General features: G+C 40.8%; 2 protein-coding genes across 2 annotated transcripts in view; one reads left to right on the forward strand and one right to left on the reverse strand.

The window, feature by feature from the left end:
- The first annotated feature begins 218 nt into the window (after nt 1-218).
- On the forward strand, nt 219-16,888 carry GRSF1 (G-rich RNA sequence binding factor 1). Its single transcript, XM_065405657.1, has 10 exons — nt 219-512; nt 2,010-2,163; nt 4,780-4,935; nt 6,777-6,920; nt 9,207-9,342; nt 12,276-12,460; nt 12,594-12,718; nt 14,245-14,380; nt 14,611-14,694; nt 16,711-16,888. Exons 1-9 carry the CDS (start codon nt 219-221, stop codon nt 14,667-14,669), a joined length of 1,389 nt encoding a protein of 462 aa, XP_065261729.1. The 3' UTR covers nt 14,670-14,694; nt 16,711-16,888.
- A 1,518-nt stretch (nt 16,889-18,406) lies between these two features.
- RUFY3 (RUN and FYVE domain containing 3) overlaps nt 18,407-27,310 on the reverse strand; it is a 67,808-nt gene continuing 58,904 nt past the window's right edge. Inside the window, exons 18-19 of the mRNA XM_065405677.1 lie at nt 26,594-26,668; nt 18,407-21,250 (exon numbers count right to left, since the gene is read on the reverse strand). Of these exons, the coding sequence (XP_065261749.1) occupies nt 21,107-21,250; nt 26,594-26,668 (219 nt within the window). The 3' untranslated portion in view covers nt 18,407-21,106. The remainder of the gene's footprint in view (nt 21,251-26,593; nt 26,669-27,310) is intronic.

The raw sequence follows: 27,310 nt of genomic DNA on the forward strand, positions 1-27,310 counted from the left end.
GCGGCGGGAGGCGCTAAGCCCCCAGGCCAGGCCAGGCCGGGCCGGGCCGGGCCCCGCAGGCCATGGAGGCCAGCCCGGGACCCGCCCCGCCGCCGCCGCGCCAGGGCCTCCTGGGAAGGGGAGGCGGAGCCGCCCGCCCCGGGCCCCCTGGTATCCCCGCAGCAGCGCATGTGCCGGGCCTGCTCCGCCTTCGCCGCCGCCTCGCCTCGCCGCCGCCCATGGCCGGGACGCGCTGGGTGCTGGGCGCGCTGCTCCGGGGCTGCGGCTGTAGCTGCAGCAGCTGCCAGCGCACGGGGGCGGCCTGCCTGCCCCTGCGCCCCGCCGCGGCCTCCGCCTCCGGCCTGTCGGGCCGCCGCCGGCTCCTGCTGCTGCTGGGGAGGGCGGCCGCGCAGAGCCGGGGCCTGCAAGTGGCGGTGGCCGCCGGCAGCCTGCCCAGCCCGGCCGGGCCCGGGTTCGGGGCCTTGCGGGGCCCGCTGCTGCACCAGGCCCACCCGGGGCGGAGCTACGGCCAGGTACGATGGGCTCCCCCCACCCCCGGCAGCATAGGGGGCGCAGGCCCTCAGCCCGCACCTCCTTCCCCGGGGAACCTCCCCCCACCCTAGGGGTCGCTGCCCCCCGTTTCTTGGAGGGGGTCCCCAAAGGGGCCGCTGTCCCCTCCCCCGACGTCTTGCCTTCAAATCTCGGGGGACTCTAAAGGGAGGGTAACGGTCCCCCCTACTGACCCTAACCCCCAATCTCTGGGGGATCTTGTGGGTGTTGCTTCATCCTCCACTGCCCCCAGATCTCTGCCCAAGTCCCTCTAAATCTGCTCCCATCCCTTCAATCTGCAGGGGGGCTCCCATCCCTAGCCTCTAGGGGTGTCACTCCCTTTTCCATCAACTTGCCCTTCTCTAGGGACACTAGGGGCAATCTCCCACTAACTGGGGTCACTCCCTGGCTCCCAATCTGTGGGTGATATAAGATTATCCAGGGGAGAGAGGCTGTTTTTTCCCTCCCTCATGTTCTTGTTCCTGTATGTACTCCCTAATCTTTATTGGCCACTGCTTCTGTTTATCCCCAGCAGGTCAGTGAAAAATCCATTTATTAGAGCCCTTATAGGGTTAAGAAAAAACTCTTGTCACCCTTGGGAGAACTCCTCTGCCCAGTGTTGAAGGTCACCTCTGTTGCCTTCTCCATCATGCCTAGGCGGGGAGGACATTCGTTATCTGAGGTGTTAAATACCCAGCCTCTTGTCAAGATAGCAAATTAGAAGCCACAGACTTTTTTGTATAAGTAACTTCTCTAGAATGCTATCCTTCTGTAAAATGACTGTGAACTGTTGTATACAGGTTTTTTTCTGTATTGTGTCTAATTTCTTGAATACTGAGATTTGTGTAAAACTTTTTTTTAATGATTAATTGCCCAATTATGCTAGATTTGTAGCATAGCATAAATGGTTTTCAGAGGAAGGTCTTGGGTATCCTGTTGCCATTAGGCAACTGGTTCAGGGTCCCTAAAATTAAGTTTCTCATTACCTGTTTAGCTCATTGATTTCACTATTCCTTCCATCCTTTCAGTGAGGAGGGTGTGGACTTTTCAATCCTATGTTTAAGCTTAATAAAAAGTAAAACATAGTGAATTTTTCACAGAAACTGGGTCTGTGTTTGAGTTTGTAACAAAATCTGAATAATCTGAGTAGTTTCCCCTTTTCTTCCAAAGATTTCAGGCACCTCTCAGTCATTAGGCATTATCTGTGGTGGAGACCCTGAAAAGCAGACTTTAAGATATAGTTATTTTTGTTTAAGTCATTTACTACTACTGGGACTGAAAAAATCTTTATTAGGAGCAATCCTACAGTTTGACTGGGTAATCTAATAGACTGTTTTTATCTCTGTTTACTTCTCTGAACTGCTGGTGATAGCCAGCACAATATTCATTTAATAGTTTTAACACAGAAGGGAATTATTACTGAAACAAGTAGTTGAGCAGCTGTTATTTTTTAAAAATAATACTCTCCTCTTTTTTCAAAGGATTCAAGTTCTTCATTTCAAGATGAGTCTCCTCCACTCTCAGAGCATGAACCAATTCCATCCAAGACAGGAGAGGAAGATGATGTGTTTCTTATCAGAGCCCAAGGATTGCCATACTCTTGCACTGTTGAAGATGTGCTTAACTTTTTCGCTGGTATAATATCTGGTCTTGTACAGAGATGTGATGTGGTTTAATGTGTTTTTAAATATTAATGATTGACCCTAAAATTTAAATTCTGTCTTTACTATTCAGTTACATTTTTATAAGTATTTGATATGGTGGAGCTATTTATTCTGTGTTCAGTCTCTCTCTGTCTCATAAGGGTACAAATTAGGGCTGTCAAGCGATTAAAAGAATTAATTGTGATTAAAAAAAATTAATCACGATTAATCGCACTGTTAATAATAGAATACCATTTATTTAAACATTTTTGGATGTTTTATAGATTTTCAAATATTGATTTCAATTATAACAATACAAAGTGTACAGTGCACTTTATATTTTTATTACAAATATTTGCACTGTAAAAAAGAAAAGAAATAGTATTTTTCAATTCACCTAGTACAAGTACTGTAGTGCAACCTCTTTATCATGAAAGTTGAACTTACAAATGTAGAACTATGTACAAAAAAATAACTGCACTCAAAAATAAAACAATGTAAATCTTTAGAGCCTACAAGTCCACTCAGTCCTACTTCAGCCAATCACTTAGGCAAACAAGTTTGGTTCTAATTTGCAGGAGATAATGCTGCCTGCTTCTTATTTACAGTGTCACCTGAAAGTGAGAACAGGCGTTCCCATGGCACTGTCGTAAGATATGAATCTTTAGTGCATCTGGCACGTAAATATGTCCCTTCATGCTTCAACCACCATTCCAGAAGACGTGTGTCCATGCTGATGACAGGTTCTGCTCAATAACGATCCAAAACAGAGCGGACTGACGCTTGTTCATTTTCATCCTCAGTCAGATGCCACCAGTAGAAGGTTGATTTTTTTTTTGATTTTTTTTTGGTGGTTCGGGTTCTGTAGTTTCTGCATTGGAGCGTTGCTCTTTTAAGACTTCTGAAAGCATGATCCACACCTCATCCCACTCAAATTTTGGAAGGCACTTGAGATTCTTAAACTTTGGGTCAAGTGCTGTAACTATTTTTAGAAATCTCAGATTGGTACCTTCTTTTTGTTTTATCAGATCTGCTGTGAAAGTGTTCTTAAACGAACATGTGCTGTGTCATCATCCGAGACTGCTATAACATGAAATATATGGCAGAATGCGGGTAAAACAGAACAGGAGACATACAGTTCTCTCGCAAGGAGTTCAGTCACAAATTTAATTAGTGTATTATTTTTTTAATGAGCATCATCAGCATAGAATCATGTCCTCTGGAATGGTGGCTGAAGCATGAAGGAGCATATGAATGTTTAGCACATCTGGCATGTAAATACCTTTCAGTTCCGGCTACAGAAGTGCCATGCAAACGCCTGTTCTCACTTTCAGGTGACATTGTAAATAAGGGTATGTCTACACCCAGCCGCTAGTTCGGCGGCTGGCAATCGAAGTTCTGGGTTCGACTTATCGCGTCTTGTCTGGACGCGATAAGTCGAACCAGGAAGTGCTCGCCGTCGACTGCGGTACTCCAGCTAGACGAGAGGAGTACCGCGGAGTCGACGGGGGAGCCTGCCTGCCGCGTGTGGACCGAGGTAAGTTCAAACTAAGGTACTTCGAACTTCAGCTACGTTATTCACGTAGCTGAAGTTGCGTACCTTAGTTCGATTTGGGGGTTTAGTGTAGACCAAGCCTAAGAAGCAGGCAGCAGTATCTCCCGTAAATGTAAACAAACTTGTTTGTCTTAGTGATTGGCTGAACAAGAAGTAGGACTGAGTGGACTTTAGGCCCTAAAGTTTTACATTGTTTTGTTTTTCAGTGCAGTTACGTAACAAAAAAAATAATCTACATTTGTAAGTTACACTTCCATGATAGAGATTGCACTACAGTACTTGTATGAGATAAATTGAAAAATACTATTTCTTATCATTTTTACAGTGCAAATATTTGCAGTAATAAAAATATAAAGTGAGCACTGTACACTTTGTATTCTGTGTTTTAATAGAAATCAATATTTGAAAATGTAGAAAAACATCCACAAATATTTAATAAATTTAAATTGGTATTCTATTATTTAACAGTGCAATTAAAACTGCAATTAATTTTTTAAATTGCAATTCATTCAGTTAATCGCGTGAGTTAACTGTGCTTAATTGACAGCTCTAGTACAAATAAATCATTTAACTTTATTTTTAAAGTTACATTTTAAAATACACTCAAATTAGTTGAATTACAAACTCAACAAATAAAAATTTGCCAGCCAGGTAAGGCCTTGATGCTACAATCTGATCCAAGTAGGTAGATCCTTGCATCTGTGCAGAACTCTGCTGGCTTCTGTGGCACTCCTAGTGGGTATAAATGCCCCCCTGTTTAGAACAGATTGTAGGATCAAGGCCTTAAATTGATAACCAGTTGAAATTAAGGCAATGTATGATCCTAGTTGTGTGTATGTGGAGATATCTATCTCTCTATATCTCTAGATAATGGCATCTGTATGGCATTTACTGTCCTGTGTTTGATATACTGTAGTGTGCTGCTTAGGTGAAATTTTTATATAAGATCAGAATGTTCAGTTTCAATTGGACCAGCAGATTATGGTAAGGAAGAAACACAATAAATCAATATTGTGCTGTTTCCTTAACTATCTTTTGTGTGTAACTTTCTAGACTGCAGGATTCGAAATGGCGAGAGTGGGGTACACTTCCTTTTAAACAGGGATGGCAAACGCAGAGGAGATGCTTTGATTGAACTAGAGTCAGAACAGGATGTGCAGAATGCCTTAGAAAAGCACCGGAAATATATGGGTCAGCGGTATGTGGAAGGTACGTTTCATCCATCTGTTTTTAAAGTAATCTACATATATTAAAACAGGCAAAGAATATTTCGGAGCAAAACTAAAGATATTACTGTGTTGGGGAACCTAGGGGAAAGCCTTTTAGAAGTTAAAAGGACTGGAACAATAACTACAAGAAATATGGTTGTGGCTGTGAAGACTGTTGTATATCAACCAGCGTCAACACACACAGTTTTACTATTTAGTACCTATAAGCAAAAACCTTTAGGCATTGTTCAATGTTGTTGTTTTTGTTACAACTCTTAATTCTAAAGAGGGCCTGGAGGGTAACTAGAGTTAAAGCTAGTTTCCTGTTTTGAAGTTTATTTTCAAATCTGTTTTCCCTCTCTGCTCCCAAACTTCACCAAAACCAAATGAATCCCCTTGAAAGCTCAACTACCACATCTTATCCCACAATTCCATTTTATGAAGAAGGTTGGGCAACTAATACAAAGAGCTTTGGAGAGAAGGGGATTGAAAAGTCATTGTTTACTCTCCAAGAATTGCCTTACATTTTTTTTGCTTGCCATTTCTCTGAAATGGATTTACACACTTCAGCCCTTTCTCCTCCTGTCATACTTCCAATAGAACTGGTTGGAAAATGGATTCTTTTCCCATGGAAAATATCAACAAAGAATATTTTATCAAAATTGTCCACAAAAAATCAAAATTTGAGACATTTTGTCCAAAATTAAAAACATTTCATTTTTGAAATGCCTCCACAACATGGGTATCATGCTCCCATCTTCCTCTATAGGCTGGGATTCCTGGTTGGACTCCATCTTTCATGATGCATCACAGTCTTCCCTCTTGATGAGGGAGGCTGTGCATCGTGGCATTCATATGGCTGCAGTGAATTATGGTATCCCCAGGGAATTCTGCACCCAACAATTCTGCGCATAATACTTTAGAATTCTACATATTTTATCTGTCAAAATAACACAATATAATCATGCCATTTTCAATTATTTTGGTAATTTATTTCAAAATACCTGTCAGCAAGTGTCTAACAATACACACAACAACAACAAAGACTCAGGAGATGTTTTCTGACCAATAGGTTCGTTACTAGGTGTATATTAATACAGAACGTTGAGTAATTCATTTAAACTAGCATACAGAAATGTATTTCCCGCATCCCTCAGAAACAATGCAAAGGCTTGAGGGAGTCAGGGGTGACGGGTGAGTCAAGGGAGAGGGAAGTAATTGCTGGAAAGAAGCCTGGGAGTGAACCTGGAGAGTTGTTAGGTGTGGGTGGGAGAAGTATGGAACAGGATTTGGGGGGGGGGAGGGGTTTGGAGGGGGGAGGAATTGTTAAGGGGTTGGTGAGCCTCCCCCATGCAGACTCTGGCTGACGCTTAGCCTCTCCCATTCAGTCAGGCCCCTCTCCATGTGTCCCTGCACTCCCACTCCCTATTCAGTCAGGGCACATCTGCCCCTGTCCCCCTGTGTTTCCTGCACCGCCACTCCCCATTCAACCAGGCATATCTGCACATGTTCTCCTGTAGCCCTACACTTTCTTTCAGCCAAGGATAGCTGCTCCTGTCTTCATCTGTCCCTGTGACCCCACTCAGCCATCCCCAGTCCCACACTACAAGATCTATCAGTTGCTGTGTGGCTTGCAGGTTCGAAGGTGATGCCTTTCCCCATCACATAGCAAGTCAAACGTTTTTTTAAACTTCTCAGGAAACCCAAGCAAAAACTACACTTAAAGTTGAAAGAATCGTATTGCTTCAGCCCAAAACCAAGAAAAGAATGTTTCTTCAGGGTGACTTTGTAGGGGTTGGGGTGCAAAGGAAAATTTACAGTCTTGTCTTGTATTCTTTGCAGTTTTTGAAATACACAATGAAGATGTAGATGCCATATTGAAGAGTCTGCAGTCCAGTTCATCCCCCGCAGTTAACGATGGAGTTGTACGCCTCAGAGGCCTTCCTTACAGTTGTACTGAAGCAGACATTTCAGAGTTCTTTGCAGGTGACTTAAGACTTTTCTTTTCAGCTAATATCTTCTAAATAATATCTTCTGCTTAGCTGATGTAAATTTGAGTTGTAGAAATTCAAGTGCAATATGGTGATGTCGTCGTCTTATGCTGTCTACAGGACATGTTGATGCTTATGGCTGTCACAATTACTGGGCTAACTTCATTTCTGACCCTTCCTGGTCTGAGTGCACTCCATCTCAGGCATGGTGGCATCACGCAATTTTCCCACTCTCACACTGAGCCTTTGGCTGCAGTCCCCTGGCAGGTCCGATTAACTTGGCAGGTCCGATTTAAATTCAGAACCTGCTGCCTTCTTCCCTCCGAGGGCTGTGACCAGTGGTATCCAGTGACTAGACAGCCTTCTTAAAGCAAACGGTTTCACAGAGTTTAAGGCCAGAGGAGACCACCAGATCATCTAATCTGACCTCCCTGTATATCACAGGCCACCAGCACCCGCATGCTAAACCTAACAACCAAAATTAGACATCCCACAGGAGACTAAATCACTGTGTGCCACAGGCAGAGAATAGGAAACCAGAAGCATTTCAGAAAAAAAATCTTAAAACAATAAACCGACTGTACACTTGTCTGACAACCTTCTGCATGTGGATACTGGCAGGTCTAAGCTTCCTGCTGACACCCCTACATGGCAGTCTCTGCCCTTAACTCACAAACCAGTTCACCTCTTTACTTCAGGCAGTGTGTCTTCCTGCTCAGTCTTTTGATCACCCTCCTACACAGCTGCTAAGTCATTTTTTAACAGTTTATAACCCTTTGATCTTTTAGCTCCCAGCCCTGGTAAAACACGCCTTGCAGCTCTGTAGCAAACAAAATGTTGTATCCTTGAAGCCAGTATCTTTCCTACTGTCTTTCCAGTGTGTGCTGGGATGTGCCCTCGCTGAATTAAACCAATATAGGTGTATAATAAACCTTTCACTAGCCCTACTATAGTTACACAGTCTATTTCAGTCACTAGGTCACCTACAGTATGGTTAACACACACATACAGTGCAACTCCACATCTGCTGCTCTGGCATCCTCAGTTGTGAAGAAAAGCTTCAAAATCTGGGCTGAGGAAGGCAATAGTGCAGCAGTTACAAATTCTGCCGACAGCTTCTAGAAGAGGGAGAAGCAGCACCCATTAAGATTTGGGATGCATGCCCAGCACCAAAGCAGAACAGAACCCCGCTGCTGAGGGGCGGCCCATGCAGACTGGGGAGAGAGTTGGCTTCCCTTCTGGGCTCTGCAAGATTGGCTTCCACTTCGTAGAGCCAAGATTATGATGAAAATAAGATGCAAAAGTTAAGGCACATAATAGCTAAAATGGTGCCAAAATGAAATGTCACTGACGGTATATTGTGCACCTCTTCATAATATCATCACTCCTTTCTTATGTAGTTTGAGCATTGAAATAGTTAACCATGTTGATATTTAAATGATCCTCACTAGGCATCTTAGTTAACACATGGTTGAGATAAATGTGACATTCTCAGAGCCACTGTTTCAGGCTGTCTGCAAACTCAGGCAGATGTTTCTGTGTCACCTTCAAAACATGAACAGAATGTGTTTAAAGTCATAACAGCTAGATATCGTAGTTGTTAACGAATATAATGAAGGAGAACAAGATGACAGCCCTCCAGGAAAAAAAAAATCAGGTGAGCAACTCAGCCCAACCTGGTCCATTTCAAGCCTTGGTTTAGAGATAGTGTAGAGTTTTAAAAGCTCTACGCTATGTCAAACATGATTATTATATCTCTGGCTTCTCTAGAGTGTGGCAGAAAGGATTGCACATTGGAAAAATGATTAATCATAATTTAAGTATGGTTGAATACTTCCCCGGACTTCAGTGTGGGCTGGTAGAAATTGAGAATAAGACTATTCTTCTCAGCTGAGCACCTGCCAGCTGTAGCGTAGGGATAACTTGTTCATGTGCTTTAGGTCCTCTGTCCTTAACCAACCAACCCTAAACAGAAGAATGTAGAGAATTGAAATCTTGTAGTAAGCACTTATTTTCCCTTTGAAAACTCAGGCAGACCAACATTTCAGAGAGTAAAGCTCATATAAAAGTAAACTTTATGTACAAATCAAGGAAAAGGTAGAAAAGGAATAAGTTTAAAAAAAATCCAAAATGTTCAGTACTTGATCAGTTCTATTCAGGGCAACTTGAACTGTCAGTTCAGAAGTAGGTACGTTTTCATCTATTTAAAACAAGAGAAGGAAAACTGCATATGCTACAGCTCACATAGAAAATGCTTTTTTTCCCCCCCCCTCCCCTAAAGGTTTGGATATAGTTGAGATGACTTTTGTCATGGATCATAGAGGAAGAAGGAAAACAGGAGAAGCTTTTGTGCAGTTTGCAGCACCAGAAATGGCAAATCAAGCCTTGTTAAAGCATAAGGAGGAAATTGGGCATCGGTATGTGTTTGTGTGGTTAACTAAGTGATTGTGTACATTATGACTTTAATCTAAGGACACAGAATAACTTAAAGCTTGTGGCTATAAACAGTGAACAAACATAACTGTGTTCACCTTTTTGTTCCAAATTGTTCATTGACAGTATGCTCTTTCACTCCCCCTTCTTGCTTTTCCCCAGCCATACATGCTAGCATGAGTGTCGTTGGAAACATTTTGTGCAGAGTGGAGACTTGGTGAGATGTTTGGATGTAGTATTTAGAATTCTTAAGGGAATTGGATGTTTCATAGACAGTGAAGGTGGAAAGAAGCTTCTGGGACATGTAGTCCATTACTCTTCACTAATCCGGGATTCTGGCTTTAACAATGCCCATCTAATTTAAATGGGAACATTATGGAATAATTTGCAGGAGGATGGGTAAAGCATCTGCTGGGCCGGGATAGTCTTTCCAAGGCAATTTTTTTTGATGCCTGCAATTAGGTGGAATCTGGTGCATGCCAAATAAAAAATACGTTCTTCTGAAATGTATTTTAAAAAGGACTGAGTCATCCCTGTCAGAGGTATCCAGACAGTATCAAGAGGGAGGAGTAACAAACTGGGAGGTGTCTGCTTCCCCTTTAATTAGAACATGGCTTGACAAGTATATTCTATCTATTAAAATTCTTTCCTAATATTTAACATTTTTCTTTTTCCTTCTGTTTAGTATTTGTAGATGGTTGTCATAGCTACCTTTTTCTCTGGGTTTTGTTACCTTATTTTCACCTGTAAATCATACGTGCTAAAACCTCGAGAGTCTTTGCTCTCCTTTGCATTTCCTGCACTGTATCAGTTATCTGTAATGAAGACATCTTAGTTGTATACAATACTGAGCATGGCTTCACCAACGTGGGATTGTTGCCTCTGTCATTACATACAAAATCCTTATTAACACATCCCAGGATAACTGCTTTTGCTTTTGTTTCTTTTTGTAGTTTCGGCATACTGTGAGCCTCTAATTTGACATCCCTCATCCCTTCTCTTCCCTACATTTTCCTTCACATTATTCCTTTCTATATCCCCAGCTATAACTAGGAACAGACTAATTTAGCAATTGTGGTTAAACACTATTGAGGCCAACTTAAATACTGTTTCGTCCAGCCTGTGTGAACAGGACCAAATCAGGATTTAATTAGGTTCTTAATAAAAGGGTAACCTAGATAGAGGCCTAGGCTATTTTGTGATAACTTCCCCCCCTTTCATATAAATGGGGCCCTATTAGTATGCCTTGATGTTGCAGTTCATCTTGGTCCGTTTTTCTAACACCTTCTATTTATCTAAATTGTGTTATCCCATTCATTTTCACTCAGTTCTTGAAAGATTGGGCCCTCTGGTAATCATCTTCCACTCTGTTCTTGATCCCCAACTAATTTTGTATAATCTACGTTTCAATAATTAACTGTTCTTCCTTTTTAATATTTCCTTGTGTTACATCTAACAGCACCTTAAAGAGAAAGGACATTCTAAGTGACTTTCCCCTGTCCATGCAGCTTGCATCTCTCGGTTTAGCCACTGAAAATAGACTAGATGGTTTGTTTTCCTGCACCAGTACAGTGCTGATCCACTGGAATTCATGCTGCTGCAGAAGTTCAAGTTTAAAAAACATTTTTTTTAAATGCAAATTATTCCTTATTTATGCAACAAAACACAAATTTTGGTTCTGAATTAAGTTGATGCCATCCTTTTAAACACTGAAGTAGACTCCATTTAAGAGACTGTAGACTAAAGATCTTATCCACACCAAATTGATGTTCTATGTGGCTTTTATTATCACGACTGTTGCACAGAAATGTGGTTTGTCTCTTCTCTGGCTCCTAATGTCCCTGGGCACCATCTCTGGATTCCCCATATTCCTGAATATTCTTTCTTGTCTCTTAGAAGCACTTCTGAAGGGGCTCAGCACATTTGATTGCCATTTTCCTGATCTCAGCACTCCCATTTAACTGCTCTAGGACTTAGTACCTTGGATTGCATGGTACCTAATAGCTTGTAAGATTTAAAGACCCAGAATGGCTAAAAGGCTTGCTTGGGGCCTTTTGATGGTTTTATTCAGGTAGGGAAGTATGGAAAGAGGGACACTGAGAGGTGTTGGTGCATTTGTTCATTGAAGGATGAGAGCTGTAATTTTACAGTAGATTTCAATTAGAATAAGACACTTGTCCATCTTATGCTTGCGTCTTTTACCCTGATTAATTTGATTCTGGATCTTTTGCAATTACACTGTTGATGGCCCAACCAGTTTTGTATCAAAACCTCAGTATTTCTAGGCAAGACTGTACTGAAAGCTTTAATGAAATTTACATGTATGAAATCAGTGCATGCCATTGGAGCACCACACTTGCAATTGTATCAGATGAAGAAAGTGGTTCATCTCATGCTCTTTGGAACTGTGCTTGTTATGTAGTGATCATGACATTATTTTCTTCTACATGCTTTCCTGACTTATTCTGCTATTTTTAGTACTGAACTGGTCTGTAGGAGTGCTGCAAATGTTAAGACCATTCAAGTGGCTGCATAGAGTCACAGAAGTGTTGAAGAGCAAACTGCAGGGTTTTAGAATCCCATCAACACTTGAAATCACTGTGACCATTTTGGATTTACTCCGGAGAAGCAGCAAGTAGTGTTTAAAGCTTTAAAAGATTCATTTTAAGTTGCAGAGGCAGGCTTATGTGGTGCAATTGAAAACTTAGCTTTAAGATGATGGTCCAGAATTCTCTGCTTCTTAATGAATCTCAGGGTAGCTGCAAGTTGTGATGCGTGATTTCGAGCTCCCACAGAGCAGCATCCAGTAGGAACTGTGATTGCACTGCACTTGAAAGTAATTGAACATTTTTGAAAATTCTATATTCTTTCTATGGGTGTGTGGGCATACCATGTAATCTTTTCCTTTTAAATCTAGATATATAGAAATATTTCCAAGTAGGAGGAGTGAAGTTCGAACCCATAGCGGTTCATACTGGGGGAAGATGATGAATACTTATCCAACTACTAAACTGATAAAAGAATCCGACTCAGTCTTTGAAGAAAATGAATTGAGTCAGCCCCTAGAACCGACTGCAGCTTGTGAAAGTGAAAAAGAAAAGGGTGAGTTCTTGCTTGTTGCATTTGTTCTTTGAAGCACCTTTGCATATACTCTTGCTTTTGTCTGCACCATGTACACAAGCATACAAGAGTGTAATGTTGCAAGTACTAATGCTGCTTTTGTTCACTTGTGAAGACTCTTACAGAGAAGTGATTGACAAGCCTCGGGACGCGTCAGAATTCGGGAGTACCTCATCACTGCTGCATTTTGTCCATCTGAGAGGTCTGCCTTTCCAAGCTAGTGCCCAAGACATTGTAAATGTACGTTACAGTATGATCACATGACTGTACAGCATTAGTGACAATTTAAACCCTGATTACACTTTGAAGAGTATCAACCTTTTGTGCTATAAATACTTTAATGTTGCCTAATTTCCAGATGGATTGCATGTGTAAACGGGGGATGTTTTAGAGAGTTGGAAGGACAAAATTCAGACACATTGTGGGGGATGGTAGGTGGGTGCAGAAGTCAAGGGATGGGTGGGTAGAACAGGTTCAATAGCTAATTAAATCTGTATACTTAAAGTGCCCCACTTACTGCTGTAAATGTAACTTTTGGTAAATGCACATATAATTTCTGCCTTGGAGTGTGACCTTCCCAATCCTAAAAAATCCTCTAGCTCTGTTACAAGTAACTTGGCTTGTGGTATCTGAGGCTGTAATCCAGGTAGTTATTCCATAGCTGAGTCTTCGGTCTTGCATATTTTATTTAACATTTATGGTTCACTAGAGCTTAGAGGCCTCAACTAGGTTGGTGTGCCATTCTGGTAGGCACTGTTCAAATTGTCTGTTCTAAATTGCTGCCAGGCCCTGGTTTTGTGCTAAATTATTTGAGCTAGTACTGCTATTAGCAAAAGGCCAGAGCGTGGGGGAAAAGGTAAAACTAATTTGAATTCCAAAAGCAACAAGAACATTAGAGTGTGAAGCTTCACTAGGAGAATATTTTTGGGTAAAGATGTTACAAACAAAATAGAATGGGGAGAAGAAAGCACGATAGTCTATCTTGCAGGTGTTTTGTTAAAATAACTATAAGAACAGATTTTTACAATAGCTTAAGGCAAACCACTGTGGATGACTGTGCTCTTGTGTACATGTTCATGCCAGATCTTTTAAATAAACTTCTCTGCAGATCAATCAAAAAATCTTGTTTTAAAACTGAATGGGTTTGATAAGATTTGTCCGATATAACCAGCATTTGTCTCCATGTTTAGCTGTAAGCATGGCTATGCAATGGATACAGCTGATAATTTGTTTTTTTTTCTGGTGAAAAACAAAAGTAAGCACTTCCTCAAAACAAAGTAGAATACAGTTCATCTAAATAGGTAGGAGACATGGAGTTTATTCTGACAAGCAGGACACTTTTCAATGCAACGTGATGCATGTTGGGGCACAAGCAAATTTGGTCTAAAGGGTTTTTAGAAGAAAATGGGTTCAGATAAATGATTGTGCTTATCTAAGCAGCATCAAATTTAACTGACCATTTTATTTCAACTTGGGTATTCCCTTTATAGCGAGAAACCAAGTTGTAACAAAATGGTCAGCTAACTTTTATGCTGGAAGGAATCTTGTATATAAGTGGAAGAAAAAATGGTAACCAACTGTAAAACATTTTAATTCTATCAAATAGGAGTTCCCAAGGTTTGTTGAAATATTACCACTGCAATAAACTTGTAGAATTAAACTACATAGCTTACCTCCTCCCCGTTGCTCCATCTTGCCTTTCAGTTTGACTCTTACCTGCTAGCCATATATATTTGATCTTTCACTTAGGTTTTGTTTTTCTTCAGTTTTTTGCTCCACTGAAACCTGCAAAAATCACCATGGAATATAATTCCAGTGGGAAACCTACAGGAGAAGCAGATGTACATTTTGAGACTCATGAAGATGCAGTTGCTGCTATGGCCAAGAACAGGTCACACGTGCGTAAGTAATGCTTGCATCTTTTTCTGCTGTGCATTATTGCTGTTGAGCCCGGTAGTGCCAGTGGGCTGTCTACTGATCATGTAGTACAGAGCACCTTTCAATTTCTAGGCCTTGAATTGTTCAGGCCTGAAATGATTAACTCTACTCAGTGTGACTGTTACATGCACTATATAGACTTTTTTTATTATTCAGAAACTTTATAAACAAAACATTTTGTAATTATTCCCCAGAGCATAGATATATTGAATTATTCCTGAATTCATCTCCAAAAAGAAAACAAGATTGCTAGTGACAGTGGTACAAACCCAAACTAGGTAAGTATATTAACCCCCCTTCCCTCCTTGATATGCTGTTTCCAAAGATGGACAATTTGACCCTTATTTCATAGGCTTACTTGTATAGCACAGTGCCAGTATGCAGTACTTTAGCTATTGAAGACAAGTAGCTTAAAGTCAAAATCTAAGTCTAGAATGTTCAAACAACCCATACTTAAAGTTAAGCATCTAAATTTATAATGAATTTCTCATAGATGTCTTATTTCAGGCACCCAAATTTGAATATTTTGACCTAAGGACCCATCCAATTCCTGTTGAAAATATTCTTTTCACATTAATGGAGTTGGATCAGGCCCTCATTTAGACAACACTCAGTAAAGCATGACAGAACTGAGTGGGATGCTGTGGTACATCAGACTCTCCAGTTAAGCAGTGACCTTGTGCTGGAATTCAGGTTTTAAAGGGTTTCCCCCATCCCCCAAATCCACTGATTCTCTGACTACTGTGGAAGGTGAAATGAAAGTCTAGGCTCATGAGTTTCTCAGTTGTGGAACCAATTTTTGAGAGTTGGGTGTAACTGAAAAATGTATTGACCATTTCTACAGCAGTGGAGGGCCATGAGAAGCAAACCTTGTAACCCTTGATTGCATTTGAAATAGCTGACTTGTTCAACATACTTAGTTAGTGACATGGGCGACATGTTGCCTACATCATGGGTGATGGAACTGGGCAAACAAGAGAATGTATGTGAAGGAGCAATCTTGACTGACTTGATTCTGAGGAAGCTGGATCAAAAGCGTTGTTGCTACTGGCCAGGATCAAAATGTGTTTACTTAAGCAAATGTCTTTTAAAGCTTTTCATGATAACAGCTGGCTTTCTGTCAGTCATCCTTAAAAAGCCCATGTTGTAGCTGTGCTTAAGACTGTGAGCCTGCTACGTAAAGTCCACATGACAGAGAACTATCATGAGCTTTGTTCTAGCATTGAGGTGGAAGAAAGCAAGATGCTCCACAGGAGCATGAGCATGATACTTGGATCATCTGAGCCAAGAAAAAGGGGTGGAGATTAAACACATGCAGTTGAAGATTTTGCTGATTGAAGTCTATTGAACCTGATGAAATGTAGTTGCGTGTAGTGAACACCTGGGGCTGCTATCCTGCTGCAGGGAGATTGTCCTCAGGCTATAGGGCTCTGAGACAATTGTAGATCCTTCCCTTAAATATCTTCTGCAGAATATAAATTTTGGCTTTATTTTTTTAAATAACTTGTTTTTGATTATCAGAGGGGTAGCCGTGTTAGTCTGAATCTGTAAAAAGCAACAGAGGGTCCTGTGGCACCTTTAGTCTTAAAGGTGCCACAGGACCCTCTGTTGTTTTTGATTGAGTAGACCTTTAGATTATATTCCCTGCATAGAAGAGGGTTCCCATCTTTCCCTCCCTTTGCTTTCCTTGTCTGAGCTCTCTACCAAATGCAGTGGTAGATGGAACCCTCTCAAGTGCTACATTGATTAGGTTGGAGGTAAGGGACTAGCTGAGTTTCAAGGCTTTAATCTTCCTTGCCAGGTGTAGCAGACACTTATCCCATGCATAGCTTGAAGACCACCTCCACTACTGCTTTTGTTACTTGAGGAAGCAGTAAATGTTCTACACTTGCACTACACATCTCCTGTGAAGTCTTACTAAATACTCTTGTAACATCTATGACCTCTTTAATGTGCATGGTGGTGAGCAGTCTGCTTGAAAATAGGTTAATTTGCAGAACATGATTTGGATTAGCTCTGTGCTTGGATCTCCTCCACTTCAGCAGACTTGTCAAGAGAACCTGCTTATACCATTTTTAAAGAGCTGATCATTTTAGTGGTGGCTTAATTTAGGTAAGCTTTGCATGCTCCTCATAACTTAAGAGTTGTATTCATTCTTGTTGAGAGCTATGCACAGTAGAGAACTCTCAAACAACACAAGGGGAAGGGTGTTGGGGTGGAAGAAAAACATAGCATTTGGCAAATGAGAGCTTCTGATGCCCAAATCCCTAACATTTTTTCCTTTTTCTTTTCAGGATGACGCAAGAACTGTTTTGTTTGCTCATCATTCTTGGAGCTAAACTACAGGTGCTCCTGTTCAGTAGCAAAGAAACCATAAGACATCTTGTTTTTTCAAAGGCAATTCAGTCTGTATCTAAAATTATTCCATATGGGTTTGTGTAGTAAAGCGCACAATAAATTGTGTTCACACTGTGGAATGTGTCTGTAAAAACAGAATTATGGTTGATTCCATTAACTGTCCTTGTATTACAGTAAGTGCTACAGTACAGGCAGTGTAAGTTCTGATCTAGGTTGTTGCTGTGACACTGAAATATCACCTACTTGTGTTGCATTACTAATCAACAGCTTATTTTTGACATAAGCTGCTTAACAGTTCTTAGTAGGTAAGAACCCTATGTTTAGAGATTCCAGCAATAGTTGAGCATCTGAACAATTATGTCAACTTAACAAGGGCCCAACTATCTCATAGCTTTAAATTATACAAATATTCTAGAAAATGCAAAAGCATGGCATTGAGAGAGAGAGAGAGTATAAAACACAGAATGAATGTGTTTCTAATATAGATTTTGTAATGGTTCCACAACTCTTACCTATTGCTTAACAGGTGCTTTCCTTTGTCATCTAAAACTGGCACCTCTTATCCTTGTGCTTAAGGATGGAGTTAACACTTTAAATTGTCTGAGCTTATTAAACTTCTACAACTGTACATACAGTCTGTGGGGTGAAAGGTAACTGTTCTCTACAGTGCTTAAAGGTACCTACCCAAACATTTAATCAAGGATGTTTCATATTTGCTTTTACTGGATAGTTTCTAAACTGCATATTGTATAATAGCACTGCTTCTCTCCCCTCCCCTCCCCCCCAATGTACTTTGCTGGGAGACTGAAAGGCATAGCATCATGCAATAGCTACATGAAGCTAGACTCAGTACACAGTTGGAAAAGGCTTAAGGTAGCTTAAGCTTTTATTGTGATGGTGAAACTAATTTCACTTCCCTTCTTTATCGCTCCAGCACCACATGCTGAAATTCATAGGGAGGCATAGGCTGTGATATCAATGTGAAACGCTACAGTTAACAGGTATCTAGTGTGTACCTCATCCTTATTTTTCCAGTCCCCACATGAGACAAAACCAAGCACAGCCTAGTGCTCCAGCTGGGAAAGAAATGATTACATTACCAACATAACTACTCAGTCCTAAAGAAAGTGTTTGAGATGGAGGGGGGCTCTATTTATATTCCAGTGTTTTCTGGTTCAACTGCTCCCTTCTTGACAAAGCTCTACCACTGCCTCCTGGGTTTAAGAGCTAAGCTGAGTTCCTTCACAGATTACCTTCTGTAATAAGTGGTAGAGGCCAAAATAACCTTACACTTACAGATGAGTAAGCCACATTGTCTTCAGTAACATGGAGTTTAATAAACAGCTGCCAACCCACCAGGAGAAACAGCATGCAGCTAAGAGTGAGCTGGATTCTGCTGCAGTGCCAGTAAAAACAGGTAATTAAGTAGATGAATGCACACAACCAGCAAAACTGATGAATAAGGTGCCACTTGTGTAAATGGTAATGTTCAGAACTAGCAAACAGTGCTTTTTAATGCAAGTGCCACCTTCCAGATAGTGATGCATTTATAAGGTTACAACTCAGCCTAGTGCAGAAGAACAATCCACAAGCAGAAATGAGAAGCAACTGTAATGGAGAAAGTATTCTTTAAACAGTTTTATTTTGTGTGGAACAAGTGGGCCAGAAAATACCTTCCCCCTCCCACTTAGCTTTCAGGGCTACACCTACAAACAATATCGGAGCAAACGTGCTTGAAGAATTTCCCTTAGAGGTAGTATTCAACATTGTGTACAGTAATGTAGCCAGCACTGCATTTACAAGTCTTTAATACTGAGGATGACATCAGAGGACCTCTGTAGGAGCCATCTTGGAGCTCACATTGTAATTCTGACATTTAATTTTAGCTCTCTTCCTGAATCTCAGATGTACACAAATATGTTACTAACTCCTCATGGCTGAAGTAAACTTAAGTTGTTAAGCACAGTGAATTTTATGTAACTGGGAAAACCTGTTTATATATGTGACTATATCCGGCTTTTAAAAATGGAGACGTTAGAATTGCAGCATTAGTATTTAAGAAGGGTAGTAGCAAAATTCCTTTTTGTGAAGATCAAAAGAAGGTATAAAGGCAACCAAGGAATCAGCTACCATCTTGGAGCTTCTAATCACACTCACAAGGGAATATGGACATGTCAGCATTGACACATGAAAATTAAGCACTATAATAGCCAAATGCTCTCAGAATGGCTTACATTACATTTTCTACTCTGACTAGCAGATTTAAAATCCTGTAGATTTGTACAGTATATGCATATTGAATATCCTCCCTGCAAAAGCCATCAACTTCACCTTCGGATAAAAGATCCATTAGTCAAGTATCTTTTCCAGTCAAAGTGCTGTCCCTGACTCTGCGCTGGTGACCCTAATTAAAAAACTCTTCCTGGAAAATAGAAAGTTGAACGTATGAAAGCACTATATTTCCCACTTAGATTCCAAACACAAAGCTACTTTATTTTTTAATTCCTCCTGAGAAGTTGCTATAGTCAATTGCAGGAAGATATTCTAATATTTCCCCCTTAAAATAGTAATTAAACCATTTCAAATTGATCTTGTAATGTTTTCCTCTCTGTTCCCCCTACTTTCCTGAGTCCCATTCACTCCCTCCTGTTGGCTCCTATGAAAGAGGCCCCACTAGTTCCCTGCAGTCAGGTGAGGGAGAGTCCGACTAGATTATATACTGATCACCATCACTCGCCCAATCAAGTGGCCTGAACTCATCTACAAACTTTCAATGTAGTTCTAACATTTAATTTGCATATAATCACCTTTAGAGAAATAAACCAGGTTTCCCTATAGATTTGTACAAAAATTAATGCAACACCCCCAAATACATATAAATATACATAAGTCAGTTTTCTAACATTACAGTACATTCTGTGGTCTTAATGGTTCAGTTAGGTTTCCAATACAAAGTAGGCCAAATAAACTAAGCCCCTCTCTTTGGGGAGGGATGCATACCAGCATTTGTAATTTTGCAGTTTTGGCATGGGGGGAGGCTGGAGCCCTCAGATAGAGAGGTACAAGTGGCTGTGTACTTCAGAACGAAGGTCTTGTCTTTTGGTGTAGCAGAGAAGCCTTACTATGTCAGATTATCTTTGTATGAACCATAAAACCTATTTGAAAGTGAATTTCAGATTAGCACATTTGAGTCTCCTGCTAGCAGCCCCTCCTCCTTGTGGCTAAAAAATGATCAGTCTTATGACTATATTTTAATAAAAGAACAACACATTTGCTGCTTGAACAGCTGATTAATGTGCATGACATTAGTAGGAACGGTCTGTTGGACAGAATGTACAAACGTGCCCCTAAATATTCTGTTTAAATAAAGACCAGGGTTTTTTGTTTTTTTCCCCCCTCCCTATTTAAATATTTTGGAGTCAAGATCCATCCTCTAATTATCAGGTCAAGACAAAACAGACTTATAGTCTTTAGAATGTCACAGCTACCATAAGTCACAACGAGAACCTCCACTATAAAGTTCAGAGGTGTCTGTTTTTACCAAAAAAAAACAAAAAAAACAAAAAAACCTCCACAAAGTTGTATTTAAATAATGTTTGAGTATTTTGCTATGAGAACTTTCGAGTGTACTGTGCTGAGCGAAATGGCTGCTATTCAGTTCTCATATCTCACACACTCCTCAAAAAAATAACCCCCAAATCTTTTAAATCTTTCCCCTCAACTGTTGATGTTACTCCACACAACCCAACTGGAGCCCAAGAGAGGACTGAATTGAGTAACAATGTGCCCCACACATTTAATTCCCAGTTCTTTTGTGGGATTTTTCTCTTTGAACTGGAGCATCACAGTTCAGTAGAACTGCCAAGGAGAGAAGGGAAAAGGGAAAGTGGTGTTTTAAGCAGAGCCACACATGCTGGTGAAAAATACCTTCTCGTTCTTTGTTTCAGTTACCATCGGTTTCATTCCATTTTGCCTTCAAACAAAGCACTTAAGTAAACCTTCGTACATGCGTTTTTACCTCTTCTTGTAGTTGCCATGGTACATGTATTAAGGCTACTTTGACACGAAACTCTGAACAGTTCTTCGCACAGCAGCTCATGCCTGAAAGTGGGGGTGTTTTCCTTAAGGAAGGCGTGGACCAGCATTTTAAATTGACAGTTGTGAGAGAATGTGAACATAATAATGTACTTCCGCTCTTTGACCTTGCAAGAGCAGAGGGAAAAGAGCTTCTCTAGAAACTCGCCTGAACAGCTTCAGACCCGAGACCTAAGCTACAAGATTTTATAGCTGGACCAAACCTTGATTGGTCATCACTGTCCCACATGCGGAGTCCTACAATGGGCTTGTCGAATATTGCTGTATCAGCTGTTTGTGACATGTGTTGCAAACACACTCTGGGTTAATGCTGGATGGAAGGGGCAGTTCATTAGCTGAACAGGCCTCACAGAAGATTCCGCCACAGTTCTTGCAAATGTTCTAAAAAAGGGAAAGGAACGAAAAGTGGAAACTACTGTTAATGAGATGAGAAAGACCGCGCCAGCCAATCACAAGGGGCCCAATAACACCCCCCAATAACGCTAACTGAATGTTAGTTCTCTCACTAACATTCAGTTGGCCAAAAGACTGTACTTTGTCCCTCATCTATCACTAGAGACTACCTGTTGGCCCCTCTGCCAACCTTTGAGGGATAAAAGGTTCTTTCCCAAAGGATGAGAATGTTACTTCCGCAGAGTTCCTAAACCCAGAGAGTAAAAATCAAAACCCCAAGAACAGGCTGGAGCAAATTTCACAAACTGTACCCAGATGTGATTTGGCAAGAGTCAATTTAAGCAATCAATACTTAAAAATTCAAATGCTAGTTAATCAGAACACACAGCTACATATGAAACCCTAGTAGTAAAAGTCTTATCCACCAGAGCTACACATGAGTATTTTTAATTTCATGCACATTAGGGCTGTCAATCACAGTTAACTCACGCGATTAACTAATTAAAAAAATTAATCAGTTTTAATCACACTGTTAAACAATAATAGCATCCCAATTTAAATTTATTAGATTTTTAGATGTCTTCTACATTTTCAAATTAGGGCTGTCAATTAATCGCTGTTAACTAATGCGATTAACTCAAAAAAATTAATCGCAATTAAAAACATTAATCGCATTTTAAACAATACAATACCAATTGAAATTTATTACATATTTTTGGATGTTGTTTTCTACATTTTCAAATATATTGATTTCAATTACAACACAGAATACAAAGTGTACAGTGCTCACTTTATATTTATTTTTATTACAAATATTTGCACGTAAAAGACAAAATAGTATTTTTCAATTCACCTAACAAGTACTGTAGTGCAATCTCTTTATCATTGTTGAGATGAGTTCCTGTCTGCATCCTGTAAAACTTGCCCATACCGGTATTGCCCTGGCCTCTTCTTTTGTCATTCAGTGTTGCACGTATTCTAAAGCAATATGCATTTCCTCACTTTTTGGGGGCGAAGCCAGACTTTGAGGCACCTGCTCCCCTACTTGGTGTAAACTTTGCTTGTGCCAATCAGAAACGAACACAAACAGGTTTTGGGCCCCGTCCCCTATGACACTTCTATGATGTCATAGTTGGTACTTTATGGGCTGCCTGCCATGTGCAGGCAGGGAGAGGAGAAAGAAAAACTAATCCTGTGTATCCTGTGTACACCCGTAACCGAGCCTGATCACCTCGAAGCCTCTCTCTCAGCTCACGTGTTTCAAACAGAGTTTCTACATTTGCCGGTCGTTATGCGTTGGTTTGTATTTGTAAGTATCAGTTATTACTAATTGCTGCATCTTTGTTTATAAATATTGTTAGTAGATATTTTAGTCATTGTGTGTTTTAAGTTTCATTAACTCTATTAGCTAATCAAACGCTGCTCCCTTACCCCTTGTAATTATCCCCAATAAAACTTTAAATTGATTAATTTTAGTTGTGTGTGTGTGTGTCTGCAGTTTGCAGCGTGACCCATACTCTCCTTGCATCCCTTACCAATATAGTCTATTGCCACGTGCAGCCTGGTAAATAACAGGCCTGCATTTTCTTTCGCCCCTGCGTGCCCGTGGCAATCCACAATCATGAAAGTTGAACTTGCAAATGTAGAATTATGTACAAAAAAATAACTGCATTCAAAAATAAAACAATGTAAAACTTTAGAGCTTATAAGTCCACTCAGTTCTACTTCAGCAAATCGCAGGAGTTAATGATCCCACTTCTTGTTTACAAGGTCAGCTGAAAGTGAGAACAGGCATTCGCATGGCCCTATTGTAGCCAGCGCTGCAAGCTATTTACGTGCCAGATATGCTAAATATTCGTATGCCCCTTCATTCTTCGGCCACCATTCCAGAGGACATGCTTCCATGCTGATGATGCTCATTAAAAAAGAATGCGTTAATAAAATTTGTGACTGAACTCCTTGGGGGAGAATTGTATGTCTCCTGTTCTGTTTTACCCGCATTCTGCCTTTTATTTCATGTCATAGCAGTCTCAGATGATGACCCAGCACATGTTCGTTTTAAGAACACTTTCACAGCAGATTTGACAAAATGCAAAGAAGGTACCAATGTGAGATTTCTAAAAATAGCTACAGCACTCAACCCAAGGTTTAAGAATCTGAAGTGCCATCCAAAATCTGAGAGGGATGAGGTGTGGAGCATGTTTTCAGAAAACTTAAAAGAGCAACACTCGGATACGGAAACTACAGAACCTGAACCACGAGAAAAGAAAATCAACCTGCTGAGAGGATGAAAATGAACATGTGTCAGTCCGCTCTGCTTTGGATGGTTATCGAGCAGAACCCGTCATCAGCATGGACGCATGTCCTCTGGAATGGTGGTTGAAGCATGAAGGGACATATGAAACTTTAGCGCATCTGGCACGTAAATATCTTGCAATGCTGGCTACAACAGTGCCACGCGAACGCCTGTTCTCACTTTCAGGTGACATTGTAAACGACGCGGGCAGCATTGTCTCCTGCAAATTGTAACCAAACTTGTTTGTCTAAGCAACTGGCTGAAGTAAAACTGAGTTGACTTGTAGGTTCTAAAGTTTTACATTGTTTTATTTTTTAATGCATTTTTTTGTATATAATTCCACATTTGTAAGTTCAACTTTCACAATAAAAGAGACTGCACTACAGTACTTGTATTAGGTGAATTGAAATATACTATTTCTTTTGGGTTTTTTTACAGCGCAAATATTTGTTATCAAAAATAAAGTGAGCACTGTACACTTTGTATTCTGTGTTGTAATTGAAATCAATATATTTGAAAATGTAGAAAGCATCAAAAAATATTTAAATAAATGGTATTATTATTGATTAATCGTGCAATTAATCACAATGAACTTTTTAAATTGCTTGACAGCCCTATTTCAAATATACTGATTTCAATTACAACACAGAATGCAAAGTGTACAGTGCTCACTTTATATTTATTTTTGATTACAAATATTTGCACTGTAAAAAAACAAAAGAATCATAGATTATTAGGGTTGGAAGGGACCTCAGGAGATCATCTAGTCCAACCCCCTGCTCAAAGCAGGATCAATCCCCAACTAAATCCCCAAATGGCCCCCTCAAGGATTGAACTCACAACCCTGGGTTTAGCAGGCCAACGCTCAAACCACTGAGCTATCCCTCCCCCCCAAATACAGAGAGAAATACACCTCTACCCCGATAGAACGCGACCCAATATAACACGAATTCGGATATAACGCGGTAAAGCAGTGCTCCGGCGGGGCTGCGCACTCCGGCGGATCAAAGCAAGTTCGATATAACGCGGTTTCACCTATAACACGGTAAGATTTTTTGGCTCCCAAGGACAGCGTTATATCAGGGTAGAGGTGTAGTATATTTCAATTCACCTAATACAAGTACTGTAGTGCAGTCTCTTTATTGTGAAAGTTGAACTTACAAATGTAGAATTGTGTACAAAAAAATACATTAAAAAATAAAACAATGTAAAACTTTAGAACAAGTCAACTCAGTTCTACTTCAGCCAATCGCTCAGACAAACAAGTTTGGTTACAATCTGCAGGAGATAATGCTGCCCGCTTTGTTTACGTCACCTGAAAGTGAGAACAGGCGTTCGCATGGCACTGTTGTAGCCCGTGTTGCAAAGTTTACATGCCAGAGGCGCTAAACATTCGTATGCCCCTTCATGCTTCGACTTGTAGACTGCTCTCTTTTGTTTCATCTTTTTTACATTATATTATTTTTGAATATAAATATTTGCAAAGTGAGCACTCTATACTTTGTATTCTGTGTTGTAATTGAAATCAACAGATTTGAAAATGTAGCAAAACATCAAAAAATATTTATAATAAATGTAAATTGGTATTCTAGTATTAACAGTGCCATTAAAACTGTGATTAATCGTGATTAATTTTTTTTAATAGTTTGACAGCCCTAATATACACATATATGGGGATGTATAAATGTATGTGCATAAGTTATATTGACATATATCTACAACCAAACACTACTCTCATATTTGGGGATTTATAAAAAGCTGGTACAAGACATGCTGGAATTTGCAGTACTTTTGACTGGTGTGCTTCTTCAAGGCAAGCTGAAAAGCTTCTATAGAAATCACATTGGAGACTCCACAATATTAGCAGCATGTATTCAAAAATAAAAAGGACGTGGTTTACATCCAATGTTTAAGTGGCGGCTTTACCTACCTGCCAACACGGGAGTTCAGGGATCTGTGTGTCTCGTGCCATAAGGGCTGGTGTCCTTGACACCCAACATTGTCAAGAAAGCAGCTCCTTGCTCAATTCCTCGAGTCAGTGACACTCAATAGTTCCAGAGGAAACACAGAACCTCTCAGTTCAGGCCTTGGCAGATACACTAAAAAGCCATTCAAGTTCTCCCTGAACGTATCCATAATGAAAATGTGACCCAAGTGGCCTTCTAATAGTGGTAATTTTTAGAGCCATAAAGCTAGTGCTCTATATAACAGGGGACAAGTCTTTATGGAACACAAACAAATCTCAGAAAAAATGCCAATTATGCAGGAGGGATTAGGTGGGTCTCCCAGCGATGTTACCAGCTTGCCAGAGGAAGTAGGACAGCAGGGTCCTCTGTGGGTCCTGCTTTCCCTTCTCACCACACAGACAGGGGTTTTCCTATCTAGCTCTCTCAATGCTATTGGGAAGAGTTCAGTAGCTCCACATGACAGAAAGGACCCGGCAGCCTTAGCAGCAGGGATGTTGGGGGACTGAGAAAGGAAAGTTAATTTAATTAGGGCTTCATTTTCTCTAAGTGAGATGAGGCCCACTGTATGGCACCATTTCTGTGATTCTGGAAAGGAGAAAGGGCCAGGGAAGAAGAGTGACCTGTTGAAAAGAGAGGAGAGAAAAAAGTGAAGATAAAGGAGAATAAAGGGAGAGGTGGCAGGAAAGAAAGTGGAAAAATGAAATAATGAAAACCACGTGTTCACATGCTCACTACTGACTTTCTCTGGCAGAAATTGGGGGGAGGGCTGATTGTGCTCCCAGGTGTGGATGGGGGGGGTGAATTAAAGGCAGTTCTTGGGGGGAGGGACGCATACCAGCATTTATCATTTTCCAGCGTCAACAGCGGGTGGCATGGAGGATCCTGAAGCCCTCTCTGTTTAACAGCTTTGTCCGAATGGGAAGGTGGACAAACACGTATAGCCTGGTACCCAGGTAATTAAAAGGGAAATCTACTTGTATTTATCAGCTTTTAGAAAATAAACTTAGAGGGCACACATGTGCTACTAGGCTGGCCAAGACACACAAGCCTCCCCTTAACTGAAGTTACCTTTGTTTTGGTGAGACTGCCTTCCTCTTGGCACAGCTGGCATATCTGTGATTTTCCAGGTCCAGATGGCAGTTCCTAAATCATTAACAAACAATTGCTCAGCATTACTTTTCCTGCACCCTCCATTTCAGTATTACTGCTTGTTTCTGCTACCCTCCGCCCTCACAATGCAGCTTTCCCTTTTCCTACGGAATGTGAGGCACAGTCGGATTGCTCAGGAAGTGGGCAACCTGCAGGAAGCATTTATTTGTGCACATATACAAACAGGACCTCAAACCATTCAGAAAACCACAAGACAAACTGCTCTTCTGGGAAGAAGTACTTAACTCTGGCCAATCAACGTCCAGAATCCACTTCACGGAGTGTAACTGACTCCCTGAACAGTGGCTTCATACTCCAAGCACTGAGTCCTGGAGTGCCCAAAGCCAGAGTAAAAGGGCTAAATGCAGCAAACCAACAAGGCTGCTAGGGGAGACCGATCCTGCCCTCCTAACCTGGAGGGCACCTGTGCAGATGGGTCGGGGACACACACACTCAGTCACTCTGCAGTTGCACCACACTCATTGCCAAGATGTCTGAGCGCTTTACACAAATTAATGCAAAGTGTAAAGAAGCCATTCTTCTGTCTAGTCTAGTTTGCGGGTGTTCAGGCTGCAGCCTCCCTGCCCACCTTTGCACTAACTGTTTCTCTGCACTCTGAGAATGCCAGGGCTGTGG

This window comes from Emys orbicularis, chromosome 5 (genome assembly GCF_028017835.1).
Source record: "Emys orbicularis isolate rEmyOrb1 chromosome 5, rEmyOrb1.hap1, whole genome shotgun sequence".
Lineage (NCBI taxonomy): Eukaryota > Metazoa > Chordata > Testudines > Emydidae > Emys > Emys orbicularis.